Source organism: Palaemon carinicauda, chromosome 40 (assembly GCF_036898095.1).
Source record: "Palaemon carinicauda isolate YSFRI2023 chromosome 40, ASM3689809v2, whole genome shotgun sequence".
Classification (NCBI taxonomy): domain Eukaryota; kingdom Metazoa; phylum Arthropoda; class Malacostraca; order Decapoda; family Palaemonidae; genus Palaemon; species Palaemon carinicauda.
The window spans coordinates 64,106,567-64,125,228 of NC_090764.1; the positions used below are offsets into that span (position 1 = coordinate 64,106,567).

The 18,662-nt window shown below is 45.4% G+C and overlaps 2 protein-coding genes across 2 annotated transcripts in view; one reads left to right on the top strand and one right to left on the bottom strand.

Annotated features, from left to right (window-relative positions):
* sni (SDR family oxidoreductase sniffer) overlaps window positions 1-2,999 on the top strand; it is a 72,817-nt gene extending 69,818 nt beyond the window's left edge. Inside the window, exon 5 of the mRNA XM_068363822.1 lies at window positions 2,544-2,999. Within this exon, the coding sequence (XP_068219923.1) occupies window positions 2,544-2,768 (225 nt within the window). The 3' untranslated portion in view covers window positions 2,769-2,999. The remainder of the gene's footprint in view (window positions 1-2,543) is intronic.
* Window positions 3,000-3,344: 345 nt separating this feature from the next.
* LOC137631821 (zinc finger matrin-type protein 5-like) overlaps window positions 3,345-18,662 on the bottom strand; it is a 45,608-nt gene continuing 30,290 nt past the window's right edge. The window contains exons 4-5 of the mRNA XM_068363823.1: window positions 17,591-17,728; window positions 3,345-3,703 (exon numbers count right to left, since the gene is read on the bottom strand). Coding sequence (XP_068219924.1) covers window positions 3,447-3,703; window positions 17,591-17,728 — 395 coding nt within the window. The 3' untranslated portion in view covers window positions 3,345-3,446. The remainder of the gene's footprint in view (window positions 3,704-17,590; window positions 17,729-18,662) is intronic.

The window sequence follows — 18,662 nt, forward strand, 5'->3', positions numbered from 1 at the left end:
CCTCACCTTTGGCCTTGGCAATGGATGAGGTTTCTCAGGTGCCACGTTAACTTTAATTCAAGATTCCTTTGGAGTTCCTTACATTCACTTGTGAGTACACCGGACTGCCAGAGGCCTGTATACACAAGAGTTGATTATGCCATGATTCAGGGTGATGCAGGTGGCTCTCAGATAGCCTCAGACCAGGTTAAATCCTAGTAGATGTCCCAAGAGAGCTACCTCTGTGGGCCACTATTCTTGGTCAGCCGTACTTTTTGTGGAGTTGTTGGTTCTAAACGAGTGAAGACTACCCAACATCTCTTGAGTGAAAAGCTTTCTCAGTGCACAGCAATGTCTAGATGTCTCTGGAGCATCTCTGAGTGAAAAGCTTTCGTGATGCACAGCAATGTCTAGATGTCTCTGGAGGTCCTCAACATCTGTTCTACTTGGCTTAGAGAGCTATCTCCTGTAATTAGTGTCATAGAAGGGCTATTTCCCTCATTGAAACAGGTTTTTCCCGAGATCGCAAACTTTATCGTCTTCTTTCGCCGAGAGAAGCTACTCCCAGTTGTGACTGTCAAAGGCTGTAGATGAGCCTTGAATATGACCTTCCAACTGAAGGGTACAGGTCTCTCCGCTTCTTTGGAATTGTTCAATCTTGTGAGGAGCTTTGAGCAGGCTAAACCACCCAGGGTTCTCTGGTCCTTGCCATAAAACATGACCGTGGCCATCAAGGCTCTTACGCAGATTCTGTTCGAGCCTTTTAGGAAGTCACAAGACAAAAGTTCTGGCTCTCAAGTCTGCCCTTATGTTAGCTCTGGCATGGGTGAAGAGAGATGGCGAGTTACACACACTTTTATAGTCCCCCATGATGAGGGGTGAGAAGGTCCACTTAACTTTTGGGCCTGAAATTTGTAGCCATAGCCCAAAACACATCAGCCTATGCCAACCGGTTTGAGTCCTCCATCCCCTCAATTTGAGAGCAGCTGGGCGCCATGGTGCTATCTGAAACGAGTCCAACACCTTAGGCCAGCGAGGGTCAGTCTTTTTCATTAGCACTGGCAGATCCAAGAAAGAGATTTTAAGGAACAGTGTCTTTCTGGCTTCGTGAGATGATACATAGAGCTTATACCTCCACTGCTAAGAGAGTTGCGATGCCAGCGAGGACTAGAACTCACAAAGTCAGGGGTTTTGGCATAACTATTGCCTCCAGGAGAAACCTCTTGGTGAGCCAAGTGTTGAAGGCCAATGTCTGAAAGACAGACCGTCTTCACGGCATTTTTCTTGCAGGTGTACCCACAAGTTCCATGACACCTTTGTGCCTGGATGTGTGGGGCCCTCTCAATTAGCTGTATAAGCAGCCCAGCTCCCTTATGGGACAAGCATGCATTTCGTCTATGGTAATGCGTAGTCGAAACGTTACATGCGAGAAAGTTTCATTCCAGAACTCCATTCTTTCAAGGGTAAAAAAAGTCTCTCCCCATCCTCCATTAAAATTTGCTTGATATTTTTTCCAACTGACATTCATTTGAAAAAAAGTTTCTCCAGTTTTGATTGGATACATATATACATGTACAGCTCAGGTCCTATTGGACTACCATCCACACAAAATGTAGATAAGGGGTGGCAATGAACCTTTGCTTTTCTCTCCCAAATTGAAGAACGAGGATTTGTATGCCGTGTAGGCAATAATGACAAATCTTTGAAATAATTTGTAATTTTCCTATCCATACAACCCCATTGAGATAATACTGCTAGAGAGTTATGGGGTCCTTTGACTGGGCAGATAGTGTTACATTGGATCCTTCTCTCTGGTTACGGTTCACTTTCCCTTTCCCTGCTATTACAGCGAATAGTCTGGCCTATTCTTTACAGATTCTCCTCTGCCCTCATGCACCTGACAACTCAGAGATTACCAATCAGTTCTTCTTCACCCAAGGGGTTAACTACTGCACTGTAACTTCAGTGGCTACTTTCCTCTTGGTAAGGGTAGACGAGACTCTTTAGCTATAGTAAGCAGCTATTCTAGGACACTCCAAAATCAAACCATTATTCTCTAGTTTTGGGTAGTGCCATAGCCTTCCACTATCTGGGGATAGAGTTCTCTTGCTTGAGGGTACACTTGGGCACACTATTCAATATTCCTTTTCCTCTTGTTTTACCAAGTTTTTATTGTTAATATTTGAAATATTTATTTTAATGTTACTGTTCTTAAAATATTTTAGTTTTCCTTGTTCCCTTTCCTCGCTGAGCTATTTTCCCTGTTGGGGCCCTTGGGCTTATAGCATCATGCTTTTCAACTAGGGTTGTAGCTCAGCAAGTAATAATAATAACTCCCCCCCCCCCTCTCAGTCCAGGGCTGAAGATGAAAAGTGAAGGCTCTCAGACTGGAGAGGGGCCAGGGCTCCATGCTCCTAACCAGTTGGGTAACCACTCGATATCCAGTTTTAACTCTTTCCAGCTTGTTCTGAAGGAATCTCCTTAAATGAAGGACACAGGTTTGCATAGCTAGGAAATATATAAATTAATTTATTTTATACATAATGAAACATTCTAATTCCCAGGCTGCTCTTAATGCTATTACAAAGTCACTCAGTTTGGATTTGAGAAACAAGAACATCCTAGTCACAAGTATACATCCTGGCTGGGTTCAAACTGATATGGGAGGTAAAAATGCTCCTCTCACTCCTGAAGTTAGCATTTCAAAAATGGTCAAGACTTTTTATGCTCTGAATGAAGAACACAACGGTGGTTTCTATCAGTATGACGGAGAGGTTCTACAGTGGTGACGAGGCTTATTTTTTAGTGAGATTACTAGAGCTATCTTTTATATGTCCCCTCCCTTTAATTCAAATTCTATAAGACTGGAAGTAATTTAATACGCAAGAATTCATACTAGCATATAGCAGTATTTTTTTTTACACAAACCCTTTTGGAAATATTTTATCTATCTTGTAAAGTAAACTAAAGCTTCTTTCATTGTTAAATAATCCCTTCTGTAAATACAGTATATAATGTTAGTACTACTGTTTTATATTTCCTTTAAGATTTAATTTATTCATTTTGGTATAAAAGTCCCCAGATTTTGTCTAGACTCTAATGATATGCTATTGTGTAACATAAAATAAGACTTCATATTGGGTAAATATTCCATATTTTAGGCAAAGTGACACCATAGCTACATTAAATTTGAGACCTCACTGACCAAGCTTAAGAAAGTATTTCCGATGATACTGGAAAAATCATCCTGCAGCCACATCAATTCTTTCCAGAGATCTAAAGAAAAAAATCCTCAGATGACATTGACAATGCAAATAAAAACATGTTTATAAAAGACAAATAAAAACATGTTTATAAAAGACAAATAAAGTGTTTGGCATTTTATTAGTGCTAGGCTGCAAGAGAACAAACTAAAGTGTTTCCATTTTTATCAATAACAAGGACTCCAAACATTTTGATATTGGTTTTCACCCCCAGTCTTGAAAATTACAGGTCAAAAGATCTTCTAATGATGGAGGTATCAGTGAAGGAGGAACATTTGGATTTTCTTGTAAACATTCTGGTAACTTGCATTTAGATGTGTAGTCTTGTAATTCTGTTGACTGGAAGCATGTTTCCACTTTATCCTGCAACCTTATTTTCCATTCTTCAACAGTTGGTTCAACTCCTTTCATTTGTAGAGTTGGAAGCTTTAAGCAGAGAATATTTTCTTCTTCTATTAAGGCTGTAAAGATAAAAAAAAATAATTAGTTTCAGTCCTACGAGAAAACAGTGAATTCTAATAAACAAATCTTGCAAATCCACTCTACTAGTAAAGGATTAAGAAAAAATTCATGTTCCCTAAATGGAGCCAACAAACCAAAATTATAATATTTTTAAAACAGTGAATACCCAGCTATAAATGCAACCAAAAATAAGTTTTAAAACATCCTCACCTACATGCAACCACAATAACTTGTTACAAATATTAACCACAATAACTTGTAACAAATGTAAATATAAAGTATCTTGTTCTTACACATACACAAACCATAATACTTTGATAGGTATATTACTTCAGTGAAGCTGATACAGGCGTTAAAAACAAAACAAGATAGTTATAACTATCGACAGTTGGAGAGATTGTTAGTCGGCCAGGCACTCACTTTTGATTTCTGCCTTAAGTAATAAACATACCCTAAATGCCTCTTTGGCTTTTCTAACCATTTTGCTTCTCTCTAGATAAATGTATGTGTATGAATATGCAGTTGTATTCTGGATAACCTGCAAATATCAGATTACTAGGTGCAAACCTGCTATTAATCTTATCCTCCTTGTGTGTTTTGCAGGAGGAAATGACTTCAGTTATTTCTCTTGATGCGTGTGGCACTACAACAACCGGAACCTGAAGAACTGATCTGCCATGGGCATCGCCAGTTTTCAAGCGGATGGAGAAAATTTAATTTACCACCACCAGGATTAACAAGGCTACCCTTGCGGTGTCTAAACGACTCCCACAGAGCCAGTGAATGACGAGACACTAGCTGTTCTGACACTTACAAACCTTACACTATTTAATAGGGTTGACTCATCCCTTAGGAGGGTTGAAGTCCGGACCTACTGGCTATTCTTTGACCGTGACATCGCAAAACTAAACGTGCAAAGCACAGTTAACCCTGAGTAATTTTGGTGAATGTGTGATGCTAGCAGTGTGACTAGTCGAAGGAAAAAATTCTCAGAAACATAGGAATCTTAGAACTAACGAGACTTTACCCAATCCCAGCTTGCCATGGAATAAATAAGTACAGTATATCTCTCTCTACCAGGTTACAAAAGGAAAAAGGTTATACCTGCACTCAGGAGGTCAATTTTGCAGAGTACCGTAGATGTTGCCCCATGGAGAGGGGGGGGGAGATGATCCCAGGATTATCCCTGGTTAACTCTGCCCTCTCCATCTGCTACTTAACCATCAAAATGCTCGAGGGATTATAACCATTTATTGAGTAAAACCACGGGAACAATGTAGAGCATCTCCATATTCCTGTGGGTCATGTCTTGCTAGTGGGAGGTGATGGTCATAGTGCATTCACCCTGCCACTGGCATGACCTGCGTCACAGAGTAGCTGTTTGCAGACATTAGGGGCATATTGCTGCCCTTGACGTTATGAGCTCTAGGTCACCTTTATGAGGATAAAGGTTCAATGTCCGGTTTATGACCTTGTGGATCCCAGTCAAAAACATGTTCTCGGTGAGCCTCCTTTGCCCTTCCCAGGGATGGCTAATCGTGTTGAACCCTCAGGCGAGTTATTGCATCTTCCTCCAGGGAGAACCTCCAGTTAATCTCTAACGTAATCGCTGTTGATGTGGACTATTGATCATGCTATGGGTCTTAGTTGTCTGGAAAGAAATCAGATATTACTCAATTCCTCGCTGTGAGCAAGAAGTTGAGGGCAACCCATAAGATACGCCTACTCTCTTGGCCGAGGGGAACACAGGTGGAGGCCTGTCCTAGGGATCAGGTAAAGATATGCTGTCTAGGGGTGCTGGGGGTGGGGGAGCACAACCTAGATTGAAGGAAGCAAACCAAGCCCTGTGAAAGGGGTTTTATCACCAGACTGCAGTTAGATAGGCTTGAACTGTGGTAAGTCTTGTGTTTAAAAATGATATTTTCATTAAAAAAAATAAATTTTTGAAGATACTTACCCGGTATTTATATATAATTTTAGTCCCACCCTCCTCCCCTTTAAGAGACTAGAGGCATGGAATATATGAGGGTCACTGGAATGGTTCCCAGGTACCTCGCTAGGGTGCAGGGGTGGTACACCTGGCTATCCAACTGGGGGTTGGCGCGAGTTTCGAATTTTCTGCCGTTGACGTCGGGGACGTAAGCTATATATATAACTACTAGGTAAGTATGTTCAAAAATTTATTTTATTAATGAAAATATCATATTTGTAAAGCTAGAAAAAATCAAAAATTTTAAGTAATTTTTATTTTTCCCAACATACTTACCGAGAACTACTTTCTTTGGAGTCACTTGTGATCTCCTCTCTATCGACCAAGGTTTTTGCGGCGTTACCCGCCTACTCCGCTCTTTACATAGGCCTACCCCCGCCGCCAAGGAATGCGCCCCGAGGGCAGGATCAGGGCAGGTCACTGCCTCGCTGGGTCATTCTCCTCATTAAGTTCATTGTATTAGCCCAACCTGGCAATGGAAGGATGGCACTCGGGGAAGGAAGGGAGGACCATTACCCGAAAGTAGTTCTCGGTAAGTATGTTAGGAAAAATAAAAATTACTTAAAATTTTTTATTTGTTCCAACACGAATACTTACCTCGAACTACTTTCTTTGGAGACTTATACTTTAGGAGGCGGGAGTGCTATTCTGACACTTGACTTGGCACGTAGGGCCTAGAGGGCTATGGAATACGGGGGCCTATCAGAGTGCGGGAGTGAGGGTAACTGAGCAACCTTACGCTATTATCTAAGAATCGCCTCTTGAAAAATTCTTCTGACGTTTCCCCCTGAAGTTTAGTCGCGAAGAATGTGTTCACCTTTGGGGACAGCCTGTAATCTCCTAAGAGGAGAGCCAGAGAGCGGGTAGGAGATAAGGAGGACCCCGCACTTGCTCCTATCGGAGGCTAGCCTCGCAAGTGCCTCTGGTCTCACCGCTACACTGCTTGGAGGGCGGCAATGACTGTCCCAATGGAGAACCCGTCCAAGGATTTCCTTGAATAATCCTTGAGGTAGTGGGCAGTAAAGGTTGACTGGTTCGACCAAGTGCCTGCCCGCAGGATCTGTCCCACCGCCATGTTTTTCTCAAAGGCCAAGGAGGTACTCAGTCCCCTGATGTCATGGGGCCGGGGAGTGCCTGGCACTGCCATTCTATCCTCTTCATAGGCTCTAGCAATGACTTGCCTCAGCCAGAAGGAAATGGTGTTCTTGGAAACCTGCTTCTAATTAACACCTGTGGAAACGAAGAGGTTTTTGATGCCTGGTCGGAGATGAGCTGTTCTTTCCAGGTATTTCCTGAGCGTCCGTACTGGGCATAATCTCAAATCTTCTGTAATGCCCGTCTTGGGAATGGCAGGAATTGAGAAACCCTCAAACCTCGGGTGCCAGACTGCTGGGTTCTAAGTTTTAGCCACAAAGGAAGACACGAACCTGAAGGATACTTCTTTCCACCCTTTAGAGTGGTAAACGTCTTAAGACAGACCATGGATTTCTCCCACCCTCTTAGTGGAAGCTATTAGCGGAAGCTAAGGCTAGCAAGAAAGCGGTCTTGAGGATAAGATCTTTGTCTCCGATATCTTTCAGGGGTTCAAAGGGGGGACGACTCAGCATCTTCAAGACCTTGGCTAAGTCCCACCGGGGCACTCTACTCGCTTGAGGGGGGCAGGACTGCTCGAAACTCTTGATCAGCATCGCTATGTGTCTCGAGGCCCCGAGATCGTTGCCCTTCAGGAGGAAGACTTGGCATCGATGCCGTTCAGGAGGAAGACTTGGCCTAAGGCGGCTCGAACTCCTTTTATGGCTGGAATTGACATTCCCATTTTATCTCTAAGATGCACCAGAAAATCTGCTATGTCCGGGACCGAAGCTTTAAAGAGGTCTAATATGTCTCTCCGAGCACCACTTCGTGAAGGAGGCCCACTTCGCCTGGTATACCGTGGTCGAGGATCTCCTCAGGTATAGGGACATTCTCTTAGCTGTGGCGGCGGAGTATCCCTCTTTCTTAAGGACCCGCTCGATAGTCTCCAGGCGTGAAGGCGAAGAGAGAGAGGGTTGTCGTGGAGCTTGAAGAAGTGCGGTTGGTGCAGGAGGTCTGACCTGGCGGGCAGAGGCCAAGGTGGTTGACTCACTAGGTCCTTTAGGTCCGCGAACCACTCTCTCTCCGGCCACCAGGGGGCTACCAAAGTCATCTTTAGGTTTCGGGCGGCCCTTACTCTGTTGAGCACCTGTCTTATCAACGAGAAGGGAGGGATAGCGTACACATCCAGGTTGTCTCGCTTGTGCTGGAAGGCGTCTTCTAGGGCTGCATTCTGGTCTGGGACCGGGGAGCAATAGACCGGAAGTTGGGCATTGAGCTTTGTTGCAAAGAGGTCCATCACCGGGGAGCCCCAACGTTGAATGATAAGCTTGGCTACTTCTGGGTGTAGAGACCACTCTGTCCCCACTATTTGGCCCATTCTGCTGAGGCCGTCGGCCAGAACGTTCTTCTTCCCGGGAATGAACCTTGCCAGCAGCACCACGTGCTGTTCGTCTGCCCAATTCAGGATGTCTATGGCGAGGTCGCACAGCTCCTTCGATCTCATGCCCCCTTGTTTCTTTATGTAGGCCACTACCGTGGCGTTGTCGCACATTAACGCCACGGTGTTTCCCCTTAGACGACTTGCAAAGTGAAGACACGCCTTCTGGACCGCTCTTAGTTCCAGGACATTGATGTGTAGATGCTTCTCTCTTTCCGACCAGGTACCCCGTGCCGTCTCGTCTAGAAGGTGGGCTCCCCACCCTTGGTTGGAGGCATCTGTGAACAGGAGGTACTCGGGGGGGCTGGACCCGAGGGGCATCCCCTTGAGGGAGTTCGACTGGCAGTGCCACCATTCCAGGGAGGTTCTCGTGTCCGGAAGGACTGGAATTAACGTTTTCTGTGAGTCCGTCTGGGACCAGAGGCTCTTGAGGTTCCATTGAATGGGTCTGAGCCTCATCCTCCCTTGGGGGACCAGTTTCTCCAATGAGACTAGGTGACCTATCAGTCTCTGCCAGTCTCCCGCCCTCCTGGAGTGTTCTGACAGGAACGGCTGAATGATGTGCTTGAGGTTCCGTATCCTGTCCTCCGAGGGGAAAACATTCCCCTGCACGGTATCCAGCGTCATCCCCAAGTAGCTCATTCTGTTGGATGGGGTTAAGTTCGACTTCTTCAGATTGATTACAATCACCAGATTCGTGCAAAACTGGAGGAGGCCTCTCCCTTGTTCCTCCAAGAGGACCTTTGAGGTGGAAAGGAGCAACCAGTCGTCTAGGTACCTGATGAGGCGGATGCCCCGTTCGTGAGCCCACACGGAGACCGTCGTGAAGACCCTCGTGAACACCTGAGGGGCCATTGACAGGCCGAAGCAAAGGTCTTGAACTGCAGGATCTGGGGACCCCATTTTACCCGGAGGAACTTCCGACTCGACAGGTGGACAGAGATCTGGAAATATGCATCCTTGAGGTCGACAGTCATCATATAATCTTTCTCCCTCAAGGACAGCAGGACGGATTTTGGGGTGTCCATCTTGAACTCCATCTTCTTGACGAACTTGTTGAGGGCTGACAGGTCTATCACGGGTCTCCACCCCCCCGTTGCTTTCTCTACCAGAAACAGGTGGCTGTAGAAGCCTGGGCCTGGGAGAAGGACCTCTTCCAAGGCACTCTTCTCCAACATGGAGGAAATCTCCTCTTGAAGGGCGGTCCTCTTCATCGGGTCCTTGGGGGCCAACCATTCTGTCTGGCTGGCCGGAATAAGAGGGGGTGGATCCGCTAGGAAGGGAAGTCTGTAGCCCTCCTTCAGAACGGACACTGTCCAAGGTTCCGCTCCTTGAGCCTTCCATGCTTGCCAATGTGGTCCGAGGCATCCCCCAACCCGAGGCTTGGGCGGGAGTAGGGGGCCTCTCCCTCTACCTTCTTCTAGAGGGGCGGCCTGATCTGCCTCTCCTAGAGGCGGAGTAACCCGACCTGAAGGAGCTAGACGAAGTTGGTGCTCCCCTGCGGGAGGGCTGAGGAGTTGTTGCCCAGGAGGAAGAGGGGGCTTCTCTCCTCGAAGTGCTGGGGGAGGCTTGAGATGTCACGGCGCTATCTGAGGCGGCCCTCCTGTAGGGAGGTCTCTTAGACGACGCAAGTCTGGGGACGTTGGCCTCCTTCTTCTTTGACACTTTCTCCATTAGGCTTTCAAGTTCTTTCATAGGGAACAGCGACTCACCCCACCAGGGAAGGCTACTTATGGCCCGGGCCTCCCTGTCTGGGATCTTCCTAGATAACTTAGCCAGGACCGTGTCTCGTTTACGGAGGACCCAGATGGCCGTAAGGGCGAGTGCCTGATATGACAGGAACTTGAGCGTTTTCCCCCCGGAGGTGAATAGGTCCCTCAGGAGGCTTTGCTGGTCAGGATCTTCGGGGTCGACAGAGGCTTGGACGTTTACTAACGTGGAGGCCCACCAGTCCAGCCATGAGGAGACGTTGACTAGGTCCCGTGACATCTCCTCCAACATGGAGGCCTCCGTAGGCGAGAAGCAAACTGGGGCTGAAGAGGCCCTTTCGTCCGAGCCGCCCTGACCTAGGACGTCCAAGGCCGGGTCCACTTTACAGGGGCCTGGGCGACGCCCTTCCGGTACATACACCTTTCCCTGAGTTCTAAGGCCCTGGAGCAGTTTTGAGGCACTCTGGGACTTGGGGGCTTCGGCATTGCTGGCCACCAACTTGTCTATGTACTCTTGCTCTAGTACTAGGTCTCGGGCAAGAGGAAGGGCCAGGGAAGACTTCGGAAGGGAGGGGGGGTGCATAATCCTCAGGAGGCTTGACCTCCAGGAATCACCTTCTGGAGCCAAGGGTTCCGCTATCCCATGTTGCCTTCTGATAAGCCTGACAACTCTTCTATAGGCGGAGTCCTCCGTCGGGGAAGCTTCTCCTCCGTCAGCCGAGGCTTCGGCCTGGAGCGGGGGAGCCGGGTTGCTGGCAAAGCAGACCGGCCGTCTAGCTCTTGGGTCCAGGGGGGCAGTCCTGTACCGGTAGCGTGCTCCATTAGCGGGCGAGCTGGTCTCCGGATCCCGGGACAAGGTGGGTACCGCCGGCTCAGTGGGGGCTCTAGCTTGCCTTAAGGCTCTGGGAGCGGAGGTCACGGTCCCGGTGGGCTGACCCGACAACAGGAACAGTTCCTTTCTACTCGACGGCCGCACCAGCTAGGCTGGTTCGGCCAGGCTGCCTGTTAAGAAGCGCGTTTCTCCCCGCTGGGCGGGGTGAACCGGAGGCCTCGAGGACTTATGCGTTTTCGAGAGGTCTTTTCTGCGTGCCAGGTCGCGCGGGTCGAGGCTGTGCATAGTGGACGGCAGCCTCGTCGCACGTTCGCTGGACCGACGGTCTGGTGAATGAAGTGTCTTGGAGTCCCCCGAAGGCATGTAGACCCAGGCACCCCCGGGAGAAACACTTCTCTTATACTTACGGCTCTGGGAGCGGGAGCGCTTTCTGCTAAATCGCGACCGTGACCTAGAGCGGGAATGCTCGCTCTCGGACAGCTCCCTTCGCCTGCGACGCTTCACCCTAACTACTTCTTCGGACGTCGAATCAACCTCCGACAAACCCGACGACGCCACGTTCACCGCCTAACGGCTGCATGCGGGGCCCCTGGGGGATTTCTTCTGACGCTGGGTGCCCGAGATCGAGGGTTGGAGAAAGTCATCGGGGACCGCCGTGGGGAGCGTCGGAAAAGAGTCCAGCCGTTCCATGCTAGGGAGCCAGGGGTCCAGGGTCACGTCCATTCTCAGCGGCGACCTCCCCGGTGTCTTCGGTAGCTTCCATCCGAAGGCATCGCTACTCGGACGGCGAACTTTAGCCTGGTTGTCACCTGTCAGGGAAGAGCCCGACGCACCAGCCCACGAGGGCGGCGGGGACTCCGAGACTACAGCACTACCCCATAAGGGGTCCTCGGAGGACGCGTGGCCCCCCATCACAAGGCCTGACTCACCCGAAGCACTACCGGGCCCTTCGCTAGCCCTAGAGGGGCCCGCCCTTGGTTCTTCCCTCGCACTGGGCTCCCTGGGAAGGGCGCCTTGACCTTCCACAACACCAGAGTCTTCTTGCCCTCTCCTCTGCGTAGGAGACCGAGAAACCGAGGGCTCGTCGGACCGATCACTGGCCGACGGTAACGGCAAGACGACACTAATCTTCCTGGAGGAACGCTTCAATGACTTCTTCTTCTTAGTACCGTAGCGTACCCACTGAATGTCGTCCCAACCTACGCACTCCGGACACGTGTCCGCGGAGGAGCAAACTTTCCCTCTACAGGAGGAACAAAGGGAGTGAGGATCTACCCCCGGCTTTGAGAGGAAAGCCCCACACGACTTCCCGGCTCTAGGCCCAGGGCAACGGCGAGCTTGATCCATAGTTCGCACACGAACGGCACAACACTAACGGAGTTACTAAGTACACTGGGGACACACACAGGGTGAACGCACGGTAACACTTGAGAAGAACGCACTGGGAAACGCAAGTTGCCACGCTGGGAACACGTGGAACACTAGACGCGCACAAAGGGTCGACAGAGACGAGAGCGAGGTGTGATCACCTCGCGACCAAGGAACTTAATGAGGAGAATGACCCAGCGAGGCAGTGACCTGCCCTGATCCTGCCCTCGGGGCGCATTCCTTGGTGGCGGGGGTAGGCGTATGTAGAGAGAGGAGTAGGGGGGTAACGGCGCGAAAACCTTGGTCGATAGAGAGGAGATCACAAGTGACTCCAAAGAAAGTAGTTCGAGGTAAGTATTCGTGTTGGAACAAATACAAATTATATAAAATTTGTAGATTCTGTCTGCAATCAAAGTGGATTGTCAATGAGCAAACAAGGAGTCAGTGCTTCCCCACTTCCAATAGGTAACAACCAGTCGATTATTGACACTTAGTTAAATGTTTTAACACCCATGTTCTAGTTTTGCTAATCTCATACTTCTATGTAAAGAACAAAGGTTTGTATACATACATAATGTACATTCACATACCAAGGCCGCACTTCCCCAATTTTGGGGGGTGGCCGACATCAAACAGAAACAAAAGAAAGGGGGAACTCTCCTCTCTACATTCCTCCCAGCCTGACAAGGAACTCAACCGAATTCGGCTGGTACTGCTAGGGTGCCACAGCCCACCCTCCCCCATTATGCACCACAGATGAAGCTTCATAATGCTGAATCCCCTACTGCTACTACCTCCATGGTCATCCAAGGCACCGGAGGAAGCAGCAGGGCTTACTGGAACTGTGGCACAATCACTCACCATTCATTCCTATTTCTAACACGCTCTCTTGCCTTCTCACATCCATCCTCCTATCACCCAGAGCTTTCTTCACTCCATTCATCCACCCAAACCTTGGCCTTCGTCTTGTACTTCTCCCATCAACTCTTGCATAGCAGACAGCCATTTTCCATTCTCTCAACATGGCCAAACCACCTCAACACATTCATATCCATTCTAGCTGCCAACTCATTTCTTACACCCGTTCTCACCCTCACCACTTCGTTCCTAACCCTATTTACTCGAGATACGCTAGCCATACTCCTTAGACACTGCATCTCAAACACATTCAATTTCTGTCTCTCCGTCACTTTCATCCCCCACAACTCCGATCCATACATCACAGTTGGTACAATCACTTTCTTGTATAGAACTCTACATTCATGCCCAACTCTCTATTTTTTACTACTCCCTTAACTGCCCCCAACACTTTGCAACCTTCATTCACTCTCTGACGTACATCTGCTTCCACTCCACCATTTGCTGCAACAACAGACCCCAAGTACTTAAACTGATACACCTCCTCAAGTAACTCTCCATTCAACATGACATTCAACCTTGCACCACCTTCCCTTCTCATACATCTCATAACATTACTCTTGCCCACATTAACTCTCAACTTCCTTCCCTCACACACCCTTCCAAATTCTGTCACTAATCAGCCAAGCTTCTCTTCCATGTTTGCAACCAGTACAGTATCATCTGCAAACAACAACTGATTTACCTCCCATTCATGGTCATTCTCGTCTACCAGTTTTAATCCTCGTCCAACCACTCGAGCATTCACCTCTCTCATACAAGTTAAACAACCACGGAGACATCACACATCCCTGTCTCAGCCCCACTCTCACCGGAAACCAATCGCTCACTTCATTTCCTATCCTAACACATGCTTTACTACCTTTGTAGAAACTTTTCACTGCTTGCAACAACTTTCCACCAACTCCATATAACCTCATCACATTCCACATTGCTTCCCTATCAACTCTATATGTTTTCTCCAGGTCCATAAACGCAACATACACCTCCTTCCCTTTTGCTAAAGATTTCTCGCATATCTGCCTAACTCTAAAAATCTGATTCATACAACCCCTACCTCTTCTAAAACCACCCTGTACTTCTAAGATTGCATTCTCTGTTTTATCCTCAATCCTATTAATCAGAACTCTTCCATACACTTTTCCAACTACACTCAACAAACTAATACCTCTTGAATTACAACACTCGTGCACATTCCCCTTACCCTTATATAGTGGTACAATACATGCACAAACCCAATCTACTGGTACCATTGACAACACAAAACACACATTAAACAATCTCACCAACCATTCAAGTACAGTCACACCCCCTTCCTTCAACATCTCAGCTCTCACACCATCCATACCATATGCTTTTCCTACTCTCGTTTCATCTAGTGCTCTCCTCACTTCCTCTCTTGTAATCTTTCTCTCATTTCTCATCTCCCATCACCGGCACCTCAACACCTGCAACAGCAATTATATTTGCCTCCCTATTATCCTCAACATTCAGTAAACTTTCAAAATATTCTGCCCACCTTTTCCTTGCCTCCTCTCCTTTTAACAACATTCCATTTCCATCTTTCACTGTCTCTTCAATTCTTGAGCCAGCATTCCTTACTCTCTTTACTTCTTTCCAAAACTACTTATTCTCTTCATATGAATGACCCAATCCCTGACCCCACCTCAGGTCAGCTGCCCTCTTTCCCTCACGTACCTTGCACTTTACTTCCACATTTTTCTCTCTATACTATTACTCTGCAGCCATTCTACATAAGCCCTCTTTTTCTCATCCACTTTTACCTTCACTCCACCATTCACTGCCCTTCCTCATGCTGCCTCCAACAACCTTCTTGCCACACACATCACTTGCTATCCCAACAAAATTTTTTTTTACTAACTTCCACTCCTCTAAATTACCAGTTTCTCTTACTTTTACTTCGTCATATGGCATTTTCAATCTTTCCTGATATTTACTTTTTACCCCCGGTTTTATTAGCTCTTCAACCCTCACTAACTCCCTCTTACATTCACCTACTCTATTCCCCCACTCTTTTGCTACAACTAATTTTCCTTCCACCAAAAAATGATCCGACATACCGTTAGTCATACCCCTAAACACGTGCACATCTTTCAATCTTCCAAACGTTTTTTAAGTTACGAACACATAATCCATTAATGCCCTTTCTACTACTCTTCCATTTGCCACTCTTACCCATGTATACTTGTTTTTATCTTTCTTTTTAAAGAAGCTAGCACTTATTACCATCTCTTGTTCAACACACATGTCTACCAGTCTCTCACCACTCTCATTTTCACCTGGTACGCCATACTTCCCAATGACACCTACCTCTCCAGCGCCCACTCTAGCATTTAAGTCACCCATGACAACTACATAATTCCTTCTACCCATTCCTTCTACACACCTAGTTAATTCATTCCAGAACTCATTCCACTCTTCTTCACTTTTCTCACTACCTGGGCCATACGCATTGACAAAAGCCCAACATTCCCTACCCAACCTAACCCTTACCCACATTACCCTAGATGATATCTCCTTCCATTCCACTACTTTACCTGTCATCCATTCACTCAGCAATAAAGCCACACCCTCTCTCACTCTTCCCCTTTCAATCCCAGACACTCTACCAGACATTTCACCAAACATCACTTCACCCTTCCAGCATAGGGAAGATGAATGCGAACAGTCATGACCTCCCGCAACAAGCACAGTGTGTATGGGGATATATGGCTAATTTAGCTATAAACCTACTAATATCTGCTTCGCTTCCACGATACCAAGAATCAACTATTGAAAGCAAGTATGAAGAAAAATATTAACAGCCTTTGGTTAGGATGCAACAGTATTACTATACTAGTTGCAGCAGAAATCAAAAGTAAAATCTTATAATGAAAAGTGGGCTGTGGTCCCCCTTGTCTTTAATAAATTTAACAGCTGTTCAAGCTCCACTTTAGACATTTTCCATTTTAGAAGAGTGTAGAAATTATATATGTATATACACTTCCCCAAAAATTGGGGGAAGTGCCTTGGTTTATGTATGTATGTAATAAGAACAAATACAAAACAGAACTTTTTCTACAATTGCACAAAACATTCCTAATGAAGTTTTTGCTACTTCATGAACATATTTATCAAGAAAATAACATTTTCAAAATATTAAAAACCACATATAATTTCAAGAAATATTAATTACGTTGTTTTCACATTTCAAGATATTAAAAAAAATTGAGATATAATTTTTAATAACATGCAATTCCATAAAATAATGAAAACATTATTCAAAAAAAAATCATGGCTGCTTTCCAGCAGTTTCATAAGGTCTGTTAGATTTCAAAATTATGTCGAGAACTTTGTATGGGAAATGGCAGACAACTCTTAATGGAAGATACAGAAGCATACCACTTAGCAAACTGATGATACAGGCTAAGGCATGGGCACTATTTAAAATGATCCGAGAACAAATCAAAACATTTACAGGAAGTCACGGATGGCTTCAATGTTTCAAGAATCTTGATTTCCACAATGTAAATTATTCAACACAGACAATGCTTATAGCATTCAAATGCATCAAGAAAGATAATGCTGTTGAAGAAATAAATAGAAAGATGATAATGCAACAAAAAAAAAATTTTCTCTCAGGACAAATCAAATTCAAACCACTGTTCTCTAGTCTTGGGTAGTGCCACAGCCTCTGTACCATGGCCTTCCAGAGAGTACACTCAGACACTATTCTATCTTTATCCTCTTCCTCTAGTTTTTTTTTTTTTTTTTTTTTAGTTTATATATGAAAGATCTAATTTAATGTTGTTACTGATCTTGGAATATTTTATCTTAATTGTTCATTAATTCTCTTGTAGTTTATTTCCTCATTTCCTTTCCTTACTGAGCTATTTTTCCTTGTTAGAGCACCTTGCTTTTCCAACTAGGATTGTAGCTTAGCTTATAATTTCTCTGAAATTAAAATACTGCACTAAATTGCCACTGAAGCAAGGTAGCCTTTTCTCAAGATAAAATTCTCAGAAAAAAAAATCTCAATTTCTATTATTGAATACCTTGTCTGTCTGCCTTCTACATCATCTAAATTACCCTAAATCATAATGCATTGGTTTCATTTCTGAGTGAGTAGTGTACACATTAACTACTGTAGTTATCTCCATAGCCCTATTTGGTATAGAAAGTCCTCAACTTACAAACATTCAGAGATACAAACAAATCCAACTGAAATCAAATATATCCGATATTGTATCAACAGATAAAGAAATACTGTAATAAAACAATGTACACTATATAACTTAATACAGTAAGTATAACTACGTTTGCAATAACCTGATATTGATTTCATGTGAAACTGAACTATTTGTTACTTTTGTAGCTGGAAATCGCAGGCATGGGAGTCAGGTCACGTCTACCCTGGGCAAAAATGTAACAAATTTTGACTTGCACACAGCTTCTAGAAACCTATTAAGTTTTTAAGTTGAGGACCTTCTCTATGCTTTAATTACTAAGGAACACTGTGCTCAATTTCGTTTGACTTTAGTACACCACAGTTCTTACCATTCTTCTTCAGATGCTCTATGTCAGCTGCAGTAAGGTGGGAATAAATACAGGACTCTCCATAGTGACACTGTCTACCAGAATGGAAGTTACGACATTTTTCCTTTTGAAGTTCACATTCCAATCTTTCCTTAGCAGCTGCAATAAATAAATATCTATTGCTAATTATAACACATCTCTGACTTTTAAAAATGGACAAATTAAGGGTTTTGCAATAATTTGAAAGAAATGATTACTTTATTGTATTTAACTACAGTAACCCCCAAAAATACAACAAATTTGAGTCATTTGGATTTTTTCTAATTATAATAAACCTGAGTCCTTTCTCAGGTTTGTATTTTTGCAGGAATTTAAGTTTTATACTTTTCAACCATGACAAATTTGGAGGCAATTTGTATTTTTAATAACGTTACAAACCTTAGCTATTTATAGAGATATTTCTCTCGGTGAAGCTGAAAGGACAAGCCATTAAAATTTAGCAAAGGTTAACTACCCATTCCAGTAGTTATCGCACGCGCGCGTGGTAGTTATGGGAATTGAGCTCACTTTGCTAGGAGGTAGGACTTCAAGGGGGACAAGGTTAGCGGGCAAGTATGTATAAATAGCTAAGGTTTATATTGTTAGGAAAAATACATATTACCTCCAAATGTCATTTGTTTCATAACCGGGAATATAAACCAATGCTATTTATAGGGGTGACTCACCCCTAGGAGGGTCAATGTCCCTGCCAATCTGGCATTTTGACCTAACTCGGGTACTCCCTATTGTGCAGAGATTAGTGCGACAATAGGGAGACCCTAACACCTTGCTAATCCTGCTAAGCATGGTCTGCGGCCTACACAAGCTGTGTGTGATGAGAAACTAGCAATCTGACTGTCAAGGTAAATGTCATTCCAAGACTTGCAGTGAATAACCGATGAGACCAGGACATTCCCAATACCACCTCACCAGGGGATGGGCACACAACAGTATTGGAACAATACTAGGATACAAAAGGGAGCAATGGTTTACCTTCAGGGTTTGAGATCAGCTTGTGCAGAGGACCAAGGATGCTGATTTCTCCAAGAGAGGG